The sequence below is a fragment of the Siphateles boraxobius genome, unplaced genomic scaffold (assembly GCF_051911475.1).
Source record: "Siphateles boraxobius isolate OS27281-9 unplaced genomic scaffold, OSU_SipBor_1 5, whole genome shotgun sequence".
Classification (NCBI taxonomy): Eukaryota; Metazoa; Chordata; class Actinopteri; order Cypriniformes; family Leuciscidae; genus Siphateles; species Siphateles boraxobius.
This window is the reverse complement of record NW_027509141.1, coordinates 22,147,509-22,165,365: the sequence shown is the minus strand read 5'-3', so window position 1 is coordinate 22,165,365 and position 17,857 is coordinate 22,147,509. Positions and strand designations below refer to the sequence as shown.

At 37.0% G+C, this 17,857-nt stretch overlaps 1 protein-coding gene across 4 annotated transcripts in view; it reads left to right on the top strand.

Moving 5' to 3' along the window:
• srgap2 (SLIT-ROBO Rho GTPase activating protein 2) overlaps positions 1 to 17,857 on the top strand; it is a 105,289-nt gene that overhangs the window by 74,378 nt on the left and 13,054 nt on the right. For all 4 annotated transcript variants that reach the window (XM_077203294.1, XM_077203292.1, XM_077203295.1 and 1 more), the window contains 10 exons: positions 137 to 199; positions 3,360 to 3,575; positions 5,209 to 5,337; positions 7,145 to 7,366; positions 8,014 to 8,115; positions 9,090 to 9,287; positions 10,885 to 10,969; positions 15,409 to 15,436; positions 16,021 to 16,051; positions 17,019 to 17,079. In XM_077203294.1, coding sequence (XP_077059409.1) covers positions 137 to 199; positions 3,360 to 3,575; positions 5,209 to 5,337; positions 7,145 to 7,366; positions 8,014 to 8,115; positions 9,090 to 9,287; positions 10,885 to 10,969; positions 15,409 to 15,436; positions 16,021 to 16,051; positions 17,019 to 17,079 — 1,135 coding nt within the window. The remainder of the gene's footprint in view (positions 1 to 136; positions 200 to 3,359; positions 3,576 to 5,208; positions 5,338 to 7,144; positions 7,367 to 8,013; positions 8,116 to 9,089; positions 9,288 to 10,884; positions 10,970 to 15,408; positions 15,437 to 16,020; positions 16,052 to 17,018; positions 17,080 to 17,857) is intronic.

The following is a 17,857-nucleotide window of genomic DNA, read 5'->3' as shown; positions in this document are numbered from 1 at the left end:
CAGTGACAGCCTCGGGGCTCAAGGCCCAAGAAGGATAGCCAGTTGTAATAGAGAACAGGGCACTACTGTTAATCATGATCTGCACCATTATCTCCATCTATTTGTCTTTTAATAATGTTTTTGTCTTCTCTTACAGAGTAAAGAGGTGGGCCTCCAGCTGCAGGAGGATTTGATGAAGGTCCTCAACGAGTTGTACACGGTAAGATACAAACAGAGCTTAGTTGAGCGTTATTTCAGTCTGAGGCGATCGTCTTTCTGTAGCATTACTATGTTCCATTTTCTGTTTGTATCACTTTCTACCTCAAACTTCAAATGGAGTGTCAGTACATTACTGTATGTCCTCCTTGTCTCTCTCTCTCAATATCTCTGGTTGTTTCTATCAGCCTGCTGCAGCTATGAGACATTGAGTCTCTTCTTCAGTCGAGTGCTTATTTTGGTCTCTTGTGGTTGTATTCCAATCAGTTTTTTTGAGGTGAGGGTTGGCTATAGTTACTTTTTCTTCTTTTTGAAAACATTTTGAGAGCTTTTAGTCACCGTGTACCCCCTGTGTGGTTGTGTCCAATTTGTAGTTTTTGAAGGGGCCTAGAATGAACCATTTAATCGCCTCTTAATGTTTTTATGCCTTGAAAGGGATGTTTGTGTGCATGTGTGAACAAAATAATATTTTTCCAGATAGTCACTGTAATTCATTAGTAAGACAGAAGGACATGAACAAATAGTGAATGATAGTAATTATAGTGTGTCAGCCAGAAATGAATAATCTGCTGGCATGTGGGCTGACTGCTTGCAGGCTACCTAAGACTCCAAATCAGATCTACTGATTTTACAGTGCCAAAGAGGAGCACTGCTAGTATGAGAGCTCTCCAAATGGCGATGATGCTCTCAAGACGATAATGAACAGCAACAGTTGTGGGTCAGAAGTCTGGAATCCAGTCTCACCCTTTGCTTACTGTAATCCTTAAAGATTTTATGATATTCCAGTTATGCTGTATGTTTTATAGGCTACTCCTCAACCATCAAAAAGTAAACTTGTATATTTAGTCTTAATTAGTTATCGCTTAATTATTTATTATGAATATATTTCATATAAATAAATAGGTTATACTGAACTTTTTCAGTGTTTACATTACAAAAAAACTTGGCATGGCAGTTAACCTTTGTTTTAACCCTCTGTGGCAGTAAATTACTGTTTTATAGACTTAGCGTTTACAGTATCCATACCACCACAGAGACCCATGTTCACTGGCAGAGCAGAAATTAGCAGATGTGCATGGAAAATTCAGAGAAGATTCAGTTGATTTCGAAGTAATGCATCTGATTCAAAGTGCAGTGTTGCATGGGGGATCCACACATACATGTCTTTAATTAGCGGCACAACCAAATAATCCTAATGATTCTTGGGTTTACTGAGAGAAGAAATTAAATTAGAAATGCCCTTTGCACATATTTCTGTATTCCTTATTTTTGTGGGGAAGGAAGGAGTAGTTTGGGGTTTTTAGGGTGGGGTGCTCTGAGCTCAAATGTGGTAGGAGGAGAACCCGTGATATTGGCTTACTTTGAATGGCGACTGGATTTCCCCCCATACAAATCCACACATGGTTCCCTGGGAAATGACTGTAACCCATTTCAATGCTCCATAAATAGTAAGCAAATCCTTTAATTAAAGAGTTAAAGATGATGAAAATAAGCCTGGCACAATTTTTAGTGACATCTGTGCTTTAAATGAAGAAAGGGAGGAATGAATGGAAAAGCTGATGATGATTATCTCAGCATTTTGGACCTAAGAGGAACCTTATAGTGATGAAAATAGTGAAAAACATGATGAAATGTGTTTCTTCACTTTTTTCGACAGTGGCTAGCTCACCCAAAAATTCAATTATGTCATAATTTACTCACCCTCGTGTATTTCCAAACTCGTATGACTTTCTTTCCTCTGTGAAATTTTTTTGGGTGAACTATTCGTTCAAGACTAGGAAAAGAGGCTGATGCTTTTTTGCACTTTACAAGAGCAAAAAAAGGCCATTGAGACCCGCCCACATCTATGTTTGCCAAATTCCTCTTGTAAGTGTTTCCTATTAATGATGACACTGCAAAGAGCTTACTAAATTTATTATGACCATCATGAAGGCTGACACCCTCATGAAAGACAGTGAAAATGGAGGGAAATGGAGTCCATTAACTTTCTCTCTTTTAGACCGGGAGTGATGGCTTGGTATCATCTCTCCGGTCTTGGCAGAGTGTTTGATTGCAAGCACAAGAATGGCGTCACTCTTTGACATTCCTCTCAAAGGAGCAGAAGTTTGGAATGAGATGCTCCCTTTAATCCCATTCCTAAATTTAGCATCTGCTGAATACTAGCTATCAAGCTTGGTGGTGTCTTCCAATCCTTGCAACAGATGACAGAGCCAAAAATCTTTCAGTCTCTTTAGACTTACATTTTAACTGTTCATTATAGGGTTCATATCATTTTATCTTCAATTTGTAATGTTTTATATTTTATTTAATAAAATATTAATACATTGTCATTTATTTGGATATTTAGATATGACCCCTTCAAAGTGCTACATGGTTTGCAGTCCACCTACTTTAATAAATCTGTGCTCCGTTTTCCTAATCTGTAATGTGACTTGATGGGGAACTAAGAATTAGTAATAAGGGTCAATAATTTGGACTATTATGTAATTTTCCTCGACAGAGTGGCTCTGCCGGAGTTTTATTCCTGTGTGTGGTGGAAACTAATCGTGAATTATCCCGTTCCCTCTCTGCCTGCACAAACACATTGAGATAAATGTTCTGCATGTCTGATTGTGAGTATAGAATAGGTGTAAAAGATTTTGGGCTCGTAGCAGTTTATTTGAGTCGGTTGTGTGGTGTATAACTGTGTGCTGTTAAAGCTGAGAGGTCACCAGTTCAGATGTCTTCCTATTTCAATCTGATTCTTGTCTGTAATTATCTTTTTAAGCTGCCTTAATGAGCATGACCAACTGTAAGGATCCTTATTTAAACAAACCATCATGACACAGATGCAAAAGCAGTCTGACAAATATTTATACTTATTTTACCATCATATTTATCTGCAAAATACAACTAACCACTTTTAAAACTACATCCCAACCTACATTTCTTGGTGTGTTCAATGTAGGAACGAAATGAGCTTGAAGTATGGGCCCTGAATGGAATTGTCCATGGGCCCATACCGACATGTGAATTAGCCTATACCTCAACTCCAAATCATGCCTAGATTGGCCTCACCATGAAATGTAGGCTGGGATACATCACTGAGCATGATGCATTGGCCCTATGTCTATGCTACAACTTTATGCACATTTAATGTACATTTCCTCTTCCTCACGGCACAGGTGATGAAGACCTATCACATGTACAACATGGACAGCATCAATGCCGAGAGCAAGCTGAAGGATGCGGAGAAGCAAGAAGAGAAGCAGATGAGTCGCAACGTCCGACACGAGGACAGGCAGACCCCGCGCTCACCCGATTCCCTCACCAGCATCAAGATCGAGGAGAAACATGTGCGCCGCAGCTCCGTCAAGAAGATTGAGAAGATGAAAGAGAAGGTGAGCAGCGAGATCAGAGAATACAAATGGAAAAAAGGGGTTAATGGAAGGAGATTTCAGAGTTTCTTGGACAGTTTAAGCAGAGAATGTGGAGGAAAGGTGAACGTGGGCAGAAGAAGAATGAACAGATGGAGGGGGAATTCAGAGAAATGGGAAAGGTGATGGAGTGGGAGTCGAGAGAGTGGGGCTGAAAGGAGCTGAAACCACTGCCAGATGGTGTTGAGGGTCCTAAACCTGATCCTGGACAGCTTTAATGACCTGTTGATAGGGGTTTATCCAATGTATAACATGCATCAGATATGTAATCCATGCTTGTCATAGCTAAATAATACTATGCTTATGAAATACATGATTTTGAATGGTCAATCACAGCATTCTGCAGTCAAATAAAATATGTGATCAACAGTGGTCTTTTCAGGTCAATGAAATATAATGATACATATATATATAATATATATATATATAATATATATATATATATATATATATATATATATATATATATATATATATATATATATATAAAGTATAATGTATACAAAAAAATTAATTAATTTATATATATATATATATATTAATTTAAATTAAATACATAAAATCATTGACCATAAATGATTTTTTCATGTCCATTTACATATTTAGTTTGTAAGTAGCAGTGTAACACACAGTATAACGCACAATCACTATCACAAAATAAGCATTTTTAGGGCAAGACAAGGCTTAATTGGTTTGAAGGTTGATATAGTGATCTTGCACTCTCCTATTTCTGAGATTCCAGGCTGCAAATTCCAGAAATTTCCAATTCGACATGGTAATCCTTAGCACTAAACGGCAGCTTAATTCATCAAAATGAATGGCTCCACCATGACTGCATACACTGTGTTGTAGAATGTCATTTGATGATGTAATGAGATGACATGTGGTCAGGGGTCAAGCATTAGCATGTCTGGGACAGATATTGTTGTCAATCCATGTCTTTGTTCTTCTGGAGTCCTCTGGTTACCATCTCTGTCCAGTACCACCAGCTTACAGAATGAATGATGGGATCATCGCTGGGTTGTTCCAGGGCCACCTCTGTTTCCACAAGACCAACAGCAGCTCCTCTATTTGCATCCCACTAGAGAGAGCCTGTGGTCATCCTAGCAGCATTTGCAGATGGAAATGCAGTGTAGTTTGTGGTGGCAGCTCTAACATTTCCATATTCAGGGAGAGCTAGAAGCTAAACAAGTTGCCATCCATCATGATCTTATGTTTGATTTTAGCTTTAAAGGTTTTGTTCACTCAAAAATAAGATGTCTGTCATTATTTACCTTCAATCTCGCTGTTCCAAACCGCATATGCTTTTATTTTTACACAAAAAAATTTGAATAGATGTTTTCCCCATATTCATATGACACAGGTTTGACTTTGTGATGTTTGATTTCGCAAAATTAGCGAACCTATGACGTTTAACTATTGACATACAATTATCAGTGTAAATTACTTAAGCTCTGGTGACCAAAAATCCTTACTAGTTTTTTTATGATTTTGATACTTTATGGTACTTGTTTTGGAGCTTGACAGGCTGTACTCACAATGAATCTGTCCCTTTCTGTTGTTGTCTCATTCTCCTGTTTTTACCTTTTATCCTCAGCGGCAAGCAAAATACACTGAGAACAAGCTGAAAGCCATCAAGGCCAGAAATGAGTACCTTCTTGCTCTGGAGGCCACCAACAACTGTGTCTTCAAATACTACATCCATGATCTGTCTGACCTCATAGATGTAAGTCCACATTTATCTCATCACTATAGCTTCAACATAGCCTTCACTATAACCAGTCTGTGATCTTTAAGTTCTTCTCGTGTGTTGTTATAAATAAATGTATACCAAAAACACTTTTTGAGCTAAATCACAAGTATTCCTCCTTAATCCTTTTGATATTTTACATCATAGTGCATTTAAGCTCTTGATGTTATTTTAGCATTATTTATGTGCTATTGTAGTTTTTATTAATAATTTGAATTAGCTTTTTTATATTTTCACTTTTAATTTAAAATTTAGTAATTGTGTTATGTGCTTTGGACTTTTTAGTAGTTTTGTATTATTCTAGAATCTAAATAATTTTTTTAAATTTCAATTTTAGTCATTTTAGTACTTCAACTTAAAGGGATAGTTCATCCAAAAATTAAAATTCTTTCATCATTTACTCATCCTCATGTTGTCCCAAACCTGTATGAGTTTCTCATTTCTTCATTTTTGGGTGAACTATCCCTTTAAACTTATTTCAGTTAGTTGCCAAGACAACATTTCTAATTTTCATTTGAGTTTTTTAAGTTTAAGTTTGCCCATCTAATATTTATATTTTAATTTATATAAGCTTTATTTCAGTTACTGACAACATTTTTTAATAAAGTTTAATTTAAAATTTTAGTGAACCGTAACAACACTGGTTTGAACTAGTTTGTTAGGGGTAATTAAAACCTTATGCTAAACAAATACATGAAAAATATTACAAATTAACAAGCTTGGAGCAGATGATGAAATGAAACTAGGGCAGTTCTCACACACATTTTCTTTTTCTTTTTCTTTGACTGCATCAGAATGCACAAAAAAATGACTACACTAAACTCAATGCAAATCTGCAAAAATTAAAAATAGTTATTTTATTAGTGTGTCTTTTCATTTTTGCAAACAAATGTAATTATATTATTAGGAATCAAATTACACAATTCAGAAAGTGCAAATAACTTCACTTTGTTTAGCAACCCATCTGAATTTGATGTATAAAAAAATTACAGAATGAAACAAGGTAATGTGATAATGTCAAATGCAGTAAAGCATCAAGACTTATGCTTCCGGTCATGTGAGAGCCAACCGGCACACTTTTTACCCTGGTACTTTTTTATGACCTGTGCAACCCTGGCTGAAAGGACGTTTAATAAGAATAAGCCTGAATAAGCCCATGGATAGAGTGTCCCACAATGTATTTATTCCCTCTGACAGTTTGCCGCCAATTCGGGCTTCTTTCTTCGAGTGTGACCCTGAAAGTAAACCTATAGCAGCCCCTTGTGTGAGCTTCGCAAGAGGGCCCACTTGTCCCACCATATCAGCGTCAGGTTCCTAACAAGGCACCCTGAAAGTGGTGACACTCCTCCTCATATTACCCTCAATTGCGGCACACAGGGGCCCACACAACATGACGTCCTCTTTTCTGAGTGAGAATGATGGATTTAGTCTGAGCAGTCTTTCATTTGAAGCAATTAGAGTGTGGAAGTTGTAACCATGTACTGGTTAATAACCAAAAGTGTTTTTTTTACTCAGCGGGTGTTCAGGTCAGACTATTATTATTATTATTATTATTATTATTATTAACAATAATTGTAATAATATTCATATTTTATTCCTTTTTTATTTGAATTTTTAGTACTAAAAAAAATACTTGAATGTACTTTGTTGCTTTGGATGAAAGTCTTTGCCAAATGCATAAATGTTGTGCTTTACTCTTGATTTAACTGCCTTTCGTAACATAAAATTTCCATTTGCAGCTTGAAATACCAACCAAATGCCCTTTTTTCTTCCCCTCTCTCAGTGCTGTGACCTAGGCTACCATGCCAGTCTGAGTCGTGCACTGCGTACCTACCTTTCGGCTGAGTTTAACGTTGAGACTTCCAAGCACAGTGGTCTGGAGACCATTGAAAATGCTGCAGAGAACCTAGAGGCCAACGCAGACAAACAAAGGCTCATGGAGACCTACAACAACGTCTTTTGCCCTCCGATGCGCTTCGATTTCCAGTCTCACATGGGTGATATGGTCAGTTGGTGTAATTATTATTGCTTAAGACATGACACTGGTGAAATGAAGTAATGGAATATGCAGAGGTGGTAATTATTTTCATGCCCCAAGCAATATACCAACAGCAGAGTCACACTGTGTGTAAACAATGACACAGACATTCTTAAGCAAGTGAGTGCAGCTTTACTGTTGCCAAATGTTTTTGCTTCAATATACTGTATCAAAAATAATCTTGATGATATCAGGAAATCAGCTCTGCTAAATGCCACTTGTTAATACATGCTACAACGATCAGCGTGGTCTCTCTTAGAGGATATGTCCCACTGTTACATGAGACTATTTCAAGACTGTCTTGCGTGTCCAAACAAACCCAGACACTTCTAGATGAATTAAACATTTCTCAATCAGGTGTTGCACAGTGACAGACATGCCTGGTGAGAGACCTCTGTTGCCTCAGCCCTGTATTATTATATATTGTCATTAGACTTGTCAGATTTGGTTGAACACAGTGTGAATATTAAACTGGGATAAGAGGAAGAATCTTTTACACACTCTGTTCTTCGGAGCACATGAGGACATTTAGTTGTATGATCACTGCTGGAGATGGTTTTGCTTCCTCTTCATTCTGTGTTTCTCAAACTCTTTCTTCTTCCTTTCTCCGTCAGGTGGGACATATGTGTGCCCAGCAGCCTCTGCAGGTTGAGCTGATCCAGAGATGCCAGCAGCTACTGTCCCGCCTGTCCACACTGAAGATAGAGAATGAAGAGGTGATGTACATATGGCCAAATAAATACAAGAAACATACTCATATGCATACTCTCACTAAAATATAGGCACTGAAAAACACATGCCTATATACATAATCTATGCAAACTAAGGCCTATAAATGTGTACTCATTGAGATTCAACTGTAATTATCTCTTCAAGAGCTGTGTACACATCTACACATCTTTACTCTTTATTCCACAGATTTCTATACAGTTGAAATATTTAAATCAATACATTTGGCAGATACCTTTACCTAAACCAAACCCATGACCTTGGCGCTACTTTCATAAAATTCAATAGGTCCCTGCCCCTTGAGTATATTTTGTCTAATTTGATCAAAAGTAAAGTCTACCAAAAGGAGAGTAGCTCTTTTTAACATTATCATTAAACTGAAAATGTAAAGGAAGTCTGCTGATTCTGTCTGGACCCCTACATAAGTCACTTTAATGCATTTTAAATGGGCTTGGTTGGACTGGGGAGGTAACGTAACGTTGTTATTGGGTTAATGTTAGTGTTTCGATAAAGCATGTAACTTTCTCTAAGCTCTGTTTATTTTTTATTTAATGTATGTTGTACACAGACCTTTGTGATATTTAAGAATAATAGTCTTACAACAAATTTACTTAAAATTGTATTATTTTATTTAAGTTTATTAGTTTTTTTTTCTTTTTTTTCTTTTTTTCTTGTTTTAAAATATTAATCTGCCAAAATGTAGTGAGGTTTATGCTCATAAATTATACAAAAACCAATTAGCCAGTGGGGTAAAACGTCGCAATATCTTGTGAAATTTTGCTCCTCAAGTACATATTTCTTGTTTAAAGGATTTTTAGATATTTTTAATGAAAAACAAAACAAAAATACCAATCTAAAATGATTTAATGCAGTGCATTATTGTATAGGAAATTAAATGTCCCGATGTCTAGATGACTGCAGGAGAAATTGCTGTTTCGCTCACATATTCTGTTTGAAATAGGTGAAGAAGACGATGGAGGCCACTCTACAGACCATCCAGGACATGGTGACCATTGAGGACTTTGATGTGACTGACTGTTTTCACCACAGTAACTCAATGGAGTCAGTCAAATCCACTGTGTCTGAGTCTTTCATGAGCAAACCCAGCCTAGCCAAGAGACGAGCCAACCAGCAGGAGACAGAACAGTTCTACTTCACGGTAAATGAGATGGAGAGGGAGAGAAACCAGTTATATATGTGGTCACATGGTTGAAAAAAGGGTATGGTGGATTGGATGGTGGGAAATCTGTTGCTGGGAGTATGGAAGGACATAAAGATAAATGGGAAAGGAAGAGTGATGAGAGGAGAGATAAGAAATGTAATGTTTGATATACAGCTTAATGTCCTTTCTTCTCTATCAGAGTCTTTTAAGAAGCCTTTGATTAAGAAGACAGTAATTAGAGGAGACTGCTGTAGTTGACTGCTCTTCATTGATCTGTCCTTTTTTATAGACCACTGAAACAATGTTGCTTGAAATTCTCAACAAATAACATTACAGAGGTATTTGTTCTTTAGACAGATTTTACAAAATACCCAGAACCCTGTTTCAGTCACATAGCAATGCCCTGGGAGCCACAAAAAAACACCTTTGGGGCGAGTTTATAGGGAAGACTGGGGTAACACGTTGTCAACATGAATGTGTCTAAGTAACTATGAGATTTTAAGATAAAAAAAAAATACTAAGTTAATTCTTGTTTTCTCTTGTGGTTTTTGAATGATAGTTTAAAACATCTAATTCAAACCCCCAAAATAAAAAATTTATTATAAAAAAATTATACTAAATAATATTATTTTTAAATTATATATTATTTTATTTAATATTCTAGATTTTATTTTTTGGGTTTTATAATATTATATATTATTTATGTTATTATATTTTTTTAAATCAAACTGTGTATGTATATACAGTATATAACTGAACAAAAATGATTGTTTGTGTCTATACATAAATTGTTTTTCTGAAATAAACCTGCTTTGAAAAATTCTAAACAAAATTCAGAACAAAAGGACAGTAAGAATATGATTTTCCATTCACTCTGGTCTAATATGACAATCAACAAATATTATCAATATGATCAATGAAGGCACAAGATTAGCAAGCAGAGGTTTGGGTTTGTCACTTGATGTTGTACATGCTATTTTAGCACATCCCCTTCATCAGGTCATAACCTGATGTTTTCCTCCTCTATACATCTCCGTTTCTCCTCTTTCTCTTTAATTCCCTATGTACATTCAGTTTGTCTCTTTCTCTGCCAAAAGCACTAGTGCATTGCTCTATGTCTTGGCTATCCTTCCTGCGTCTGCATGACTGTTATGCTGGTATGCCTGTGATATATGATGGATGAAATTGTAAGCATCTGTCCACCCACCTATTCGCTCCGCAGTTCAGGTTTCTCTCCATCAGTCTCCTGAACCCTCTATCTGTCTCTCCGCTGTCAGGTTTCCATCAGGTCAGGGTTCTCTCCCCCAAAGAGCCATAAGCTATTAGAGCACATAGATCCAGTGTCTCCCTGTGCTCCAGTGGATATGAAATTAATGTTTACGCCAACAAGATGTATAGTCTCAACACTACACAGCAAATTGAAATGGGTGGAGGAAGGATCCTTTGCCAGAAAGTTGAGAAAAGGAAGGATGATTGATTGTACTGCTCACTTAATAGCTATCCAAATGAAATTTCGCAACAGTGTTTGTTCATAAGTGTTGAGATGATGTTGCAGTTGTGCTCGAGTTTAAATGTTTTATATTTACTGTTTCAGAAACTGAAGGAGTTTCTGGAGGGCAGGAACCTCATCACCAAACTACAGGCTAAACATGAACTGATCCAAAAGACTCTGGGAGAAAGTGAGTAATCTTTTTTCAAGTGATGTGTGCATGTGTTTTTGGGGGCTCAATTGGAAAAAACTAGTCATAAAATCTTGTGGGTGTAATATTGCTTTTATACAGCAGTTCAATAAGCAAAACATTAATATGGAGTAACTTGCATTTTATGGCTCGTTTCCACTGAGCGGTACGGTACGGTACAGTTCGGTACGGTACGCAATTATTTGCGTTGCCACTGTCAAAAGTTGTGAATGGTACCAAAAAGCCGAACCGTACCGTACCACTTTTTGGGTACCCTTCCGGTGGGGGTACCTAGCACAGTGGTACGGTACTAAAGGGTGGAGCTAGACTCACTGCAGAACGCTGATTGGTTGACAGAGTATCATCACTTGCTCGTGCTACAAGGGGAATGACAACATAAGAAGCGACATTTTTTAATATACAGTTGGAATATAATACTACGGTTATTCTTTCACGAAATGTAGTTTTAAGAGTTTTTGAGGCGAGAATGTAGTTGTTTAAAGCTCAAATCTGCGCTTTATTTATAATGATTTATGATAATTTGATCCATTCCAGGGATCACCGGGCGCTCGGCGCTCATGTTCCCCACCTGGAACAGCCTTTCCTAGGCTAGTCGTTCTGACGTTTGCCGCTGACTCTGTAGTGGTAATTCGTCTTGTGTATATCTAACGGGTGATCTTTGGTGTCGTGAATCGATAATTCGTTCCCTGGCCAATCGTTTTGGCTGAGGGCTAAGTGAAGTTTCATATATTTAGGCTATAACTTTTCCGTTGTAACCTTAACGTTAGACTAGCGCTGAATTTGTATATTTGACTGAATTGTTGGCTTTATTCCTTATTGTATAGCTTCTTGTAACGTTACCTTTTACTTATACTTTTATAATGGCTATTATTGATAAAACTGAAATTTAACAAAAAGAGATAGGGTTGAGTTTTGTCATTTTTTATTACAAGATTATCACTGTAATGTTGTTTATTGCAACATTTGTACAAATGCACATATTGCCTGGAATATGTTAATATTTTTTTAAATTTAAACGAAAAGATGCAGGGTGGTGTTTTATATTTCGTTTTGTTATAAATAGGCTAACGTTAAACATGCAGTGAATAATATAATCAGGTCTATACATTGCCTGAACCACATTTGTGTGCCTATAGACCTTATGCACCAGAGAAACGAGGGCGCCGCCATCTTTAGAATATTGTCTTTGAACTTCCGTTTTTGCGGCCGCTCTGTATATTTCTATGGCATCGCTGTCCAGCAGTAATTAGCTGGTGAAGTTGATTTACTTATTGTAGAGTTAACGAAAGTTATCATGAGTATTGTAATGTTTATCATAAGCATTGTAAAGCATATGTCTTAACAAATGGACCTTGGAATTTTTTTTAACGAGCCGTTCATTCATAACTACGCAAGATCGCTGAGTGGAAGAGTGGAAGAGTGGAAGTCAAAAGACAACGAGCTCAGCGCTGAAAAGACGCGTGGCTACATAAGGTCTATAATGTTTAAAATTTATTTAAATGAAAACGAAAAGAGGCAGAGTGGTGTTTTATAACATATTTTGTTTTATTGTTGCCTAAAATGTACATGCAGAGCGAGCTGAGTGATGCTTTCACGAATACGCTGTTCCATTTGGAGAATTACCGGACTCGCGTCCTCAGGAGTCGTTCTGCTGAGAACTTTACATACTTGGTATTGAGAAATGCCTAATGTCGGCGCTTGTCTTCTTGTGACAAACATGCCGAGAAGCAAGGACAAGATCTGCGGTATGCCATCCATTGGTGTTTACTTTGTCTCTTTCTTCTTCGCGCGAAAATGACGTTGATGGCTTCTTTCCGGCAAACACCACGTCTATCAAGTAGGGTACTGTTGGCGGTGGAAACGCTAGCTGGATCATGGTTTACTGACCCGAACCGAACCGTACTGTACCGTACCGTACTGCTCAGTGGAAACGAGCCATAAGACAGTAAGTTACTTTTTGCTGTGAAAATAGTTCAAAATGAAGTCAAAGCAGAATCATCCATTGTACTTCTCTAAGCAACACATATTAGTGTTGTTTTGTTCCTTAATAAATCAGTATTTTGAAAGAACTGGTTGTGAAAATTATTCAGTGTGACTCATTCATAAAGACAGTAGCTATGTTTACATACAATTTGTTAGTAATCAGGTTGATGACTCAATCAGACTTAAATTATTTCATGTAAACACCTCAATCGATACGGCTGAGATTGAATTTTCAATTGGATTGGATGGTGTAGACCTGAAGAAAAAAAACAAGCATGTAAATGTCTAAATCCAACTATTTTCTTAGTCCGATTCAAAAAATACCTTGGGCATATGCACAGTGCCTCAATGCATATCTCTACATACATTTTTTGTTACTTGCTAAAATAGCTCTTCTTACGCGTCACATGTTAGTTATCTTTTTAGAAACGTCATCAAGGAAAAAACGACAATTATACTCTATGTAGCTTCGGTGGGATTATCACGGTGGTTCTGAACGCAGCAACTGCGTGAATCGTATTGAAAAGTTTACGGGCCATAATTTTCAGAATCTGAAATTGGATTGGATGAAAATTAGTGCATGTAAACAATACCTTGTCACTTTTTTATACTGGAGTAAAGCAGTGTTTTTGAATAAATCAGTTGAGTGAATGATTCAACTGACTCAGTCATAAAGACAGTCATTGCGTTTCATTCCTGAATGAGTACGTTTTTGAATTAATAATTTGTGTGAATGATGAGCTCTTGGACTAATACCGTAGCACTGTTCTAAAAATTCTCGACAAATCAAATAAAAAAAAATATATATATTTTATGGGTAGGTTAGGGTAATACACATATTTGGGATGTTGCAGTGTCAGGCAGAGCTGAGCTGACCATGTGTGTGTGTTAGCTTGAGAATGGTACAGATGTCATCAGTATCATAAGAGCCTGAAGCTTTAACAGCACAGTGCCGCCCAGTACTGTCCTCTGGGCCATAGCATGATCTTATCCACTTGCTTATTGGCAGGCCTTGATGGTAGAGGTCAAAGGTCATGTGCCATGCTACAAGAGAGAGAAAATAAATCTGAAGAGAGAAGAGCACAGCGGGGATTTCCTGGAGTGTTTTTCACTCTGATGTACCTCCCACGTTCATTCCTCCAGACTGAATAGTCACTGCCAGTGAACAGGAAATGAAACTGAGAAAATCAGACTGATGCACAGATGATAATGAAGCGATAATTATGCATGATGGAGAGAGTAATGGTGTTGATTACTCTAACGAGGAATAACCATCGCCATCTGAGACTAGTGCAGTCAGAAAGATGATTTAATAATTTTGATATGAAGTAATAATTTTGTACATAATTAACTTTCTTCCCCAATTATAATGCACACTTCTAATAATGCCAAAGTTGGTATTAACATTTTGGCCTGATAATAGCACTACTGTTCAAAAGTTTGGGGTCAGTAAGGTGTTTTTTTTTGGTTGTTTTCTTTATATTTCTCTTATTGTCACCAAAGCTGAAATACAGAAAAATTATAATATAGTGAAACAATTTTATTACAATTTAAGAAAACCAATTTCTATTTTCAGCAGCCATTACTCCAGTCTTCAGTGTCACATGATCCTTCAGAGATCATCCTAATATGCTGATTTGGTGCTTGACATTTATAATGTGCAATATGAAAAAAATATTAATTTTAAGATTTTCTAAAGATAACATTAAACAGCGTTATTAAATTATTTGTATTTGTAAGCATCCATTTTTAATAAGCATTAGATGCAAATTTAAACTAAATGTAACATTTTGTAGAAAATAGCATGTATAATTAAATATACAATATTAATCATTACTGATTATCGACTCCAGCATAGCAATGAGTTCTGCATTGACAAACACCACTCACGTTTTCTTCAGCGCACCAGGATCTTCATCCACTGGGAGATTTCAAGTGATGTAATCGTTTATTGAATTTGTTGATTAAATTTAAAACACCCTAGTTATTCATAGGCTGTCTTACTCATTTTTTCCACTGAAAGTGGCTCAGTAAATCTTGCCTTCGGTGTGAAATGGTGTGGGTACAGTGTGTGCATCCCCAGCTGTTACTCAGTAAACTGACAGAATGTTCTAGCACAGATTGAGGGAAACAAAGTGGTTTAGACGATTAGTTAATTGATGTCTCTTGCACGTTTGTCATTTGCTGAGTCAAACTACATGTGGAAAATAGCACGCTGTGATGTCGCTGTATGTGTTTGGTGGGGAATATGTGGGTATAGGTTCACGTCCCACAGGAAGGTCCTCTGTTACAGCACAGACAAGAAGCGGGACAAGTTTTTTTTTATTCCCATAGCAAACCATGTCCAGCTGTGGCCTCTTCTTCACACATTCAGCCTCCTTCTAATGGTTTTCCTCTCTCTTTTCCTTTTTTTCTTCTTGTATCTCTACCTTCAGGTCAGAAGACCGACTACTGCCTCGCCAGGTGAGTGCTGTGGGAAACCCACAAATAAGACGTAAACCATTTACACACAAGAAATAATTTAGCACACATGCAGATGTTTCAAGACAATTTATAGATGAATATCTTGTCTAGACATAATCATCTTTTATTCACATCTGCTGATTTATTTATTGAGGCCAGGGGAAGGTGATTTACTCTCCAGTTATAATGGAGTACAGAAATGGGAACGGACCTTTAAACAAGAAGAGACAGAAGAGACACAAAAGCGCTTTCACAACAAATACTAATGAAAGCCTGCCTGCCTGTGTGTGTGTGTGTGTGTGTGTGTGTGTGTGTGTGTGTGTGTGTGTGTGTGTGTGTGTGTGTGTGTGTGTGTGTGTGTGTGTGTGTGTGTGTGTGTGTGTGTGTGTGTTTAAATCCAGTTTATTAAAATAGGATCTTTCTAAGGAGGGTCATTTCTACTGGTCTAATGGCCACAGGCAGGTTATGAAGTGAATGCTGAGGAAAATTAGAGCAGTTTAAGGGAAAATGATCCATCGTAATGACAGAGCTTCTCTTTTACTCTCTCTCTCTCTCTCTCTTCCCTGCTTTCTCGTGTCCATCAGCGGACGGAGGAACTCCACTCTGCGAAAACAGGTATTTATCATCACTGGCGGGTAGAATTGATTAACTAATGCATTGCGATTCTTATTTAAACAATGCTGGATTTATCCACACAAATTCATAATAATAATTAATAATAATTATTGTTATTGAAATGCATATACTGTGTGAGACAAAACATTCCTAACCCTACGTTCTTAGATGTGTATCTGTATAATTATGTATACACATTTTATTTTATTTTATTTTATTTTACAATAACATTTTGCTGTAAATGTGTACATTTTGTTTTATGCATGTCTTTAAGATAGGTAATATAACAGTAATATGCCTGTGCCACCCCGCAATCATTGTGCACGTGGCAGTGTGATAAATTTGTAAACTGGGCCAGTGTGATAAATTTAACTTAACTTACACACCTAAACCCTACAGGGGTTTACCACCTTACAGTATGGGTGAATGAACAAAAGAACCCACTGCATCCCCTCATTTGACCAACCTAATGTCCATGTCGCCCTCTAGTGAAGGATAATGATATAAGAGCAAAATGCTGTGGTTAGAAATCGAATGATTTGAGAAAATTCATTAAAGAAATGTATAAAAAAAGCCCCACAATGCTTTATATTCATGTTAGCATGTATATGAGTGTGATCTCTGAGGAGTAGTTCAGGCCAGACGTGGCCCAAATTACGCTTCGCTTAGCCGTTTCCTGTTCACCCAAATAAACAAAAGGAAGCTGTGGCTAGAAGCTGTCTCCTAGCAACCGTTGCCCCATTCCCCCATGGCTCAAACTGTGCAGCTTTTTCATCCCTTCTAAATTCTGTTTGATGCTTGCCTCCTTTTGCAAATATTATTATTATTTGAGTCCCGTGCCGAGGAACAGAGACCCTTGTTCAGAAAGGTCCCCCCATTCACCCTTCCCCCAGAATCATCTGAACAGACCTGCATATTTTCTACTCCATATTTTACTTTCTATTTTTTTCTTCTTTCCTTCTCTTAGGAGTCCAGCCAAATCATTCCCCTGATGGTGGAGAGTTGTATTCGCTTCATCAGTCGACACGGTGAACTAACTCTCTCTCTCTCTCTCTCTCTCTCTCTCTCTCTCTCTCTCTCTCTCTCTCTCTCTCTCTCTCACTTTCCTTTTCTTGCCAAAAGCACTATTGCTGTGTCGCTCTCTGGACTTTACCTGATGAAATAAACAAAGTGTTCTGTTCCGCTTCATTTATTTCCAGTATACAGCATACCTCTTCCATTCCTTTAGCACTATCCAGTGTTTTCTTTTTTCTTTTTTGGCATCAGAGGATTCATCATTATTTTGTCCTAATTAAAATTAAACAAGATAATGCTATTTTCTTACATATTTACAAAAAAAAATTCTTATACCATTTATTACCAGGGTTCCTCATGGAAATATTAAGGGAATTTTAAAACTGATTTGCAGACCTGGAAAAGTAATTGAAGTGAATAAATCCATGGAAAAGTCTCTAGTGAATATACATTTTTCTGGTTATGGTCTGCTTAAAATATTTAACTGGTTAGAAATTACTTCTGATTTTATAAAATGGTATTCTAAAAAAAATCTTTGAATGACTGGAAAATCTCATGGATACTCATTGGTAAAATGTTGTGGTAACCCTGTCTTTTTGGAATGTGTGCCTTTTAAGTGTCTGAGTTGTTATATACACAAATTAGTCAGATACTTCAGTAACCATGTTGACTTATTCAACAGTAATTCATCATAAACAATAACTTGCGTCTCTTAAAGCTCATAAGAGCCATTAGTTTGTGAATCGGGCTACTTTTGTCATAATGTGTTTATTATTATAAACCACAATAGAA